Source organism: Camellia sinensis, chromosome 14 (assembly GCF_055761805.1).
Source record: "Camellia sinensis isolate YWXY chromosome 14, ASM5576180v1, whole genome shotgun sequence".
In the NCBI taxonomy this organism is placed as follows: Eukaryota; Viridiplantae; Streptophyta; class Magnoliopsida; order Ericales; family Theaceae; genus Camellia; species Camellia sinensis.
Genome location: NC_138974.1, coordinates 27167032 through 27174424, shown reverse-complemented (window position 1 = coordinate 27174424; position 7393 = coordinate 27167032). Strand labels below are relative to the sequence as shown.

General features: G+C 34.8%; 1 protein-coding gene across 1 annotated transcript; it reads right to left on the bottom strand.

The window, feature by feature from the left end:
• Positions 1-5530: 5530 nt before the first annotated feature.
• LOC145806860 (TMV resistance protein N-like) lies at positions 5531-7393 on the bottom strand. The gene is made up of 2 exons (XM_082904694.1): positions 7119-7393; positions 5531-5975 (listed from the first exon to the last, which is right to left on the bottom strand). Exons 1-2 carry the CDS (start codon positions 7391-7393, stop codon positions 5531-5533), a joined length of 720 nt encoding a protein of 239 aa, XP_082760820.1.

The window sequence follows — 7393 nt, the reverse complement described above, 5'->3', positions numbered from 1 at the left end:
CAAATCTAGAAATAGTGGGGGTCAAATAATTTCTGAAAATATTTTATCTATCCCTAGCTCTTCTACTCCTTCTCAAGTTTTTCAAGAAAAAGAAAATTTTCAAATCCAACCAAGAAGAAGTAAATGAGCTAGAGTTGAAAAAGATTTTGGCCCTGACTATTATCTTTACAATGTGGAAGAAATTCCTCTTACGGTGCAAGAAGCTTTATCATCACCTGATGCTATTTTCTGGAGAGAGGCTGTAAATGATGAGATAGACTCACTACTTTCAAATAAAACATGGAAGCTAGTGGATTTACCTCCAGGTTATAAAACTATTGGGTGTAAATGGGTCATTCGTAAAAAACTTAAACCGGATGGAACTATAGATAAATATAAAGCGAGACTTGTCGTTAAAGGTTTTAAGCAACAAGTTGATCTTGATTTCTTTGATACTTTTTCTCCGGTTACTAGAGTTACATCCATTAGACTGTTGATAGCAGTGGCCGCAATTCATGATTTAAAAATTCATCAAATGGATGTAAAGACAACATTTTTAAATGGAGATCTAGATGAGGAGATTTACATGGACCAACCCGAAGGCTTTGTGGAGCCTGGCCAAGAAAGCAAGGTGTGTAAGCTAACTAAATCCCTTTATGGTTTAAAACAAGCTCCTAAACAGTGGCATGAGAAATTTGATTCTTACATGCTTGAGAATGGCTATAAGATGAGTGAATGTGATAAGTGCATATATTATAAAACTTGTGAAAATGCACATGTGATTATTAGCCTATATGTGGATGATCTACTTATCTTTGGCTCTAATTTGCATATTATAAATGAGACTAAAAATATGCTCAACAGCCACTTTGATATGAAAGATCTTGGTGAAGCCAATTTTATTTTGGGAATTAAAATTTCCAAGACTAATGATGGTATTTTTCTTGATCAGTCGCATTATGTTAAGAAAATGTTAAAGAAATATAATTTTCTAGACTGTAAACATGTTGCTACTCCTTTTGATGCAAGCATACATTTATCTGTTGTAAAAAATGAAAAAGAAGTGATTAATCAAAAGGAATATGCTAGCATGATTGGTAGTTTGAGATATGCTACTGACTGTACTAAACCTGACATTGCATATGCTATTGGAGTACTTAGCAGGTTTACTAGCAAGCCAAGTTGAGATCATTGGCTAGCCATGGGAAGAATTATGAGATATTTATCTGGAACCAAAAATTTTGGTTTGCTTTAAAACAAGTATCCTGCGATACTTGAGGGATATAGTGATGCCGATTGGAATACTTTGTCAGGTGATTCTCTCTGTACCTCAAGTTTTATTTTTACCTTGGGTGGTGGTGCTATATGTTGGAAGCCTAAAAACAGACTATAATTGCTAATTCTATAATGGAAACTGAGCTTATAGCGTTAGCTTCAGCATGTAAGGAAGCAAATTGGTTGAGAGATTTGTTACATGAAATTCCTTTTGGAAAAACCAATTCCTCCTGTGTTAATTTGTTGTGATAGCATTGTTGCTATTGGTAGAGTGAACAATCATTTTTATAATGGTAAATCTAGACCTATTCGAAGGAAACACAGTAATGTGAGATCCTATTTGAGTAATGGCATCATAACTGTGAATTATGTAAGATCTTGTGATAATCTTGCGGATTCGTTAACCAAGGCCTTGGCAAGAGATAGGGTTTGGAATACATCGAGGGGGATGGGTTTGAAGCCTATAAAATCACAAACCATGTATGAGGATACCCAACCTAGGGACCAGAGATCCTGTAACTAGGTTCAATGGAAAGAACAAATCATATGGTGGTTGTAAAAAATGCACTCTTTAATATTTTGTTATCCATCCCTATGATGTAAGTGCATTTGTCCTGTAATGTTGGAGGGTTGAGTTTTTATACTCTTAATGAAATTCTGTAGTTCTTGTTGAGTGGGGTGTGTAAATTACAGGAACATCCTTGACAGATTTCACCTATGTGAGCATGAAAGTGGGGCCGCTTTCTATGAGAACAAGGCTTATTCTCAAATATGCTCATGAAAATTGGGATTAGCACAAGGCCGTAATGTGCTAGCTATTAAAACTCATATCAACACCTGGATTATTATGTGTGAGCAGTAATTCTTTATTTCCCCTACGCAGTCATAGTTCAAGCCTAAGACCACTACTGACTCTGGAGTAGAGGTTGTTGTTTCACTAATGAAGGTTCAATGCAGAGTAGACCTTCATGATGTATACTAATCTATCTTTATTTGGTAATCTCTATTATCCTTGTTGATATTAAAATGAGTGGGGGATTGTTGGACCATTTTAATATCTTTTATTTATTTATTTATATATCTTGGTCATAAATGGGGTTTCATTACTTTGGTAACCTCTCATCTTGGTTAATGGTCATTATTTTTGGTAACCTCTCATCTTGGTTAATGGTCATTATTTTGGTGTAACTGTAAGGTCCTAATGCCTATAAATAGTTCCTCTCATCTACTCTTTTCTATATATATACATCAACTATTTTCTATACAAGAGAGATTACTAGCAAAGAATGGTGTTTTTCTTGGTGGAGCTTTGGGTTCACCATCTTGTGCAGAGTTGGCTTGAACCATACGAAAAGTGGTCGGGCTGTTGTATCCTGGAGGGGACAAGTCATAGTTTTGTGACTGCTACATCGGTATTTGGATTCTTCCTACCGCAGTGGGCTTGATCTCCTTAAAGAAAACGAGATATCCGTGCCTCAGCCTGATCTATTTGTATCTCATTTTCTTTGCATCATTTATCAATAAAATATAATTTTTTCTGGTATTTTCACCAACAAAATGAATGAGATATTAACAATTATATTAATTCAAAATAAGCATGGATTCACTATTATTCTTTATGTAAGATTTATTATACCAATGAGAGAGAGTGATTACCTTATGCTTGGTGAATACCTTTACGAATTCATTTGCAAAATTGTTCCCAACTAATTTATGGCAACCATAAAGGAACATGTTCGTTCGAACTGCCCCTTTTAATTCAATGTTCTCTAACAAAGCATAATCCTCTGCATACAAATTAGATAAACTCAGAGGAAGTTTAGGAAGCGATTCCAGCCTTGCACTTTTATCCAAGTAAAGGTATAATAATTGAGTAATATTACTGATGCCATCTGGTAAGCCACATAAATTGTTTCCGCCTAGATGCCACGTTTCTAATGATTGCAACCTTCAAATTTCACTAGGCAAATGTGACACATTGCAGTTTGCCATATCCAGTCGTCCCAAACGAGTAAGGTTGTAGAAGCTCTCCCGTAAGGTACACAAATTGTTTCCATCAAGATTCAAATATTTTAATGAGCTCAGCCTCCCGATTTCGCTTGGCAAATGTGGTAGATTGCAGCTCGAAAGAGACAAATATTCCAAGTAAGGTTACAGATGCTATCCGGCAAGATGCACAAATTGTTTCCTTCAAGATCCAAATCTATTAGTAAGCTCAACCTCTCGATTTCATTAGGCAGATATGATACATTGCAGCCTGATAGAGACAATTTCTGTAAGCAAGTAAGGTTACAAATGCTATCAGGTAAGGTACACAAATTGTTTCCTTTAAGATTACAATGTGTTAATGTGATCAACCTTCCAATTTCACTAGGCATATATTGCAACCTGCCATCTCCAATCTCTGCAGGCAAGTAAGGTTATAGATACTATCTGGTAAGGTACACAAATTATTTCCTCCAATATCCAAATATGTTAATGAGATCAACCTCTCCATTTCACTAGGCAGATTTGATAAATTGCAGCCTACCATTTTCAATTCTTGCAAGCAAGTAAGGTTACAGATACTATCCAGTAAGGTACATAAATTATTTCCTGTAAGATCCACATGTGTCAATGAGATCAGGCTCCCAATTTCAATGGGCAAATGTGACAGATTGCAATATGTCATCTTCAATTTCTTCAAACAACTTGAGCCTTGTAGTGGCAAACTAATGGAATTTGTGTTCTTTGTTTGCAATGCCCAAGATGAGAGGGTTGTGTACAATGATTTAAGTGGTGATCTTTTAAATGCATCTAATTTTCTTAGTTTGGAGCAACCAGAAAGATCAAGGTATTCAAGAGATTTCAACACCGAAATGCTCGAGGAAAGCTGCTCTAATTTTCTACAATTGGTCATATCTAGGACAACAAGTTTGTCGAGACATCCAATAGATTCATCAACCTCTACCAACCTTATGTAGTCATTAAGCAACAATTCCTCAAGACTGTTGAGCCCAGAGAAGTCAGGTGTTTTGGTTAGGCAATAACAATGGCTTAGATAGAGGAATTTCAGTTTATTAAGAATTTGTCAAAAAACACAATGAGAAAAAAAATTATTTTTCACATGAAGTACAATATCATTTATGCATGAAAGAGAGAAATAATGTTGTACCTTAGATTCCTTCCAAACTTGTTTCAATAGTCTACTATAACGCAAGTCAAGAACAACCAACTCCTCCATAGATAAGTTTGACAGCAAACATTCCAGAGGGAAGCCATTCCAACTTAGCCATAATAGCCTTCTAAAAATATATTTATGACCTACACTTAGGTGAACATTATTGAGATGTAACACCTAAAGTTTGCTCAGCTTTTCAAATGCCTTTGCATTCACTTGGACTTCTTTTTTCTTGGGAAAGTTTAGGAAGAGGCCTTTAACTACTTCAGTACCCTGTTAAGAAAACCCATTGCATAACACAAGGAAATTTTTTATCTTGGTGAGAAAACAGAACATAAGGTCAAGTATATTCATGTCAATTAGTTGTGAGAATTAAGAATGTGCATATGCATATGAAAGTTTCGTAGGAATTAACTATCAAATATTAAGTGGAAGTTCATGTATATAACTCTCACCGTGCCATATCTCAACACTTCAAGGACATCCTCTTGATACCACAATCTACTACGCCTCTCTGGTTCATCATTAGATTCTGTTTTGACAATTTCTCTACCCATGTCTCTAAGCATATCATGCATCACAAGTTCATTATAGGGCCCATATTTTATAAGACACCGATTGACTAGAATCTTAAACCCAATTTCCGGGTATAACTTACAGCCTTTTAATATTTTGATTGTAAAATCTCGATTCATTCCAGTGAAGAAACATGCTATATCTAGGAATAAATCCTGCACTTCATTACTTAGTGAATCAAAACTTATCTTAAGTTTTGCTTGAATACCGTTATGTGGGATTTTTTTTTTAATTTCTCTATTGCACTTTCCCATTCTGGTATGCTTCTGATGGGAAACAAAAAGGAACCCAAAATTGCGAGAGCTAATGGAAGCCCTCTAGCATAGTCCACTATTTGATTTGAAAGCTCCACATAGTTTTCTTTGGGATGGTCTTCCCTAAAGGCATGCCAACTAAAGAGTTGAAGAGATTTGTCCTTATCTAATTCCTTTGGTGTATATATCTTGTCCACTTCAATATTAGTGAAGACAAATCTCTTGTTGTTATGACGATTTTACTTCCAGAACCAAAATAATCTCGATCTATGGTTAACCCTGTCAGTTATTGGACATCATCGACGTCATCCAAAACAAGAAGCACTTTTCGACACAAAGCTCTCCGTTTTATGACCTCCTTTCCTTGGTGAGGATTTCTGATGTGATGAGTTTCATCTTTTAAAATATCAAAAAGAAGATGTTGTTGTAAAATAGACAGACCATTTGGTAGCTTCCAAGTTTCTCTAACATCTGCAAGAAAACTACTACCATCAAATTTACGGTGGATGAGATTATTCAACTTTTTAGCTATTGTTGTCTTGCCTATTCCACTAATCTCCCATATTGCAACAATGCAAACATCATTATTATTCGACTCCATGCCCGACAACGTACTGAGTTCTTGCACACGATCATCTAGTCCAATTGGGTGGTTTGCAACACTTAGATGTTCAAGATCTAATATATTTCCAACCTCCTCAACAATTTTCTCAATTAACTTTGCTTCATCTCTGCAAATTTGAACATAATTACAAAAATAAAAATAAGCATTTAGTAAATTCTAAAGAGCCATGACTATAGAATGAATCTTGCTAATTTAGGCACAAAAATTATCTCAAATGATCAGGAAATCTAGCCTAGAAATCAAGATAATAGAGATTAGTTGTATAGATATATGCTTCCAGTTATTATCAGTGGCATGCACAACAGTAATTTTAAAATTAGTCAAAAGTTCACTCTTATTTAAACTTCCTTTCTTTTGGATTATCTAAAAAGTTATGCAAAATAAAATTAGTACATTGTTCATTGTTTGTTGTTTGGGGTTGACTTTTTTTTGTCCTTAGTAATTTTTTATTATTTTTTTTTAAATTACATTTTTAGATTCTACTCAACTAGACCGACAAAAAAAGTAAAAAATTAAAAAAATTGGAGAAAAAATCCACCAAAGTCAGAAAAAAAATTTGGGCCTTTTTTTTTTTTTTGTTTTTAGTGACTTTTTTTTTCAAATTTTAGATCCTTCTACACTAGACAAATCCAAAAAATACAAAAAAAAAAAAAAAAAAGAAGAAGAAGAAATTTGACACAAATATTTTTTTTTGGGTGTGGGGGGGGGGGGAGAATACCAAAGACAAAAGTTTGGAAAAAAAAAATATAATTAGATGTCAAACCGAGAACTTTATTTCTTTTGGCGTATTTGAAGTAATTCAAATTCAGGTTTTCTCATATTGATATGTAATAATAGGAGGCAAGCATAACAATGAACCATCTAATAAGTCAAATCTTTAGGAAAATTAACACATTTGGTGCTATGGCATTTGAAATTTGATGGATAAACTAGTTATGAACTATTTTATGAATAACGTAGAAGATTCCAATATAAATGTTGTAACAATAATTAAGATTCTACTTACACTTCCAAATAAAATTGTTCTTAACTTGTGTTGTTTTGGGTTATTTTCATGCAAACATTAATGGTGTGTTTGGTTGGGGGATTTGGAGAGGGATTTGGAAAGGGAAAGGGAAAAGGTGTGTGAAACTAGGTGAAATGTAAGTATATTTTATTCACATTTCACCTAACTTTTCCCTTTTCCCTTTCCAAATTCCTCCTCAAATCCTCCAACCAAACACAGCGTAAGAGGATTGAGGGAAAATACCCGTTGTCCACATTTTTCAAATCCCATCCAGACAAATTAGCAGCCTCAGTAAGGGCTGCCCTCCACTTCTTCACCTTTCCATCTGAACCGTCTTTAAAACGCTCTTCGTGCTTCGCAAATGCTTCTGCAAAACTCCCATTTTGCTCCTGCACGTCGGATGGGACAATGTCATAAAAAATAGGCAGAACAGTCTGTTGAAATGTTTTCCTGGATTCCATGATCTTCACAAGTTCATCAAGGCACCAACTCGATGCTGCATAATTTTCTGAGAACAT

Excerpts from the sequence above, each read along its gene's own strand:
- LOC145806860 (XM_082904694.1), bottom strand. The coding sequence starts at position 7,393 with ATGTTCTCAGAAAATTATGCAGCATCGAGTTGGTGCCTTGATGAACTT. Across the intron at positions 5,976-7,118 it reads TTGAAAAATGTGGACAACGG|AGATGAAGCAAAGTTAATTG; the intron begins GTATTTTCCCTC and ends TCAAATTTGCAG.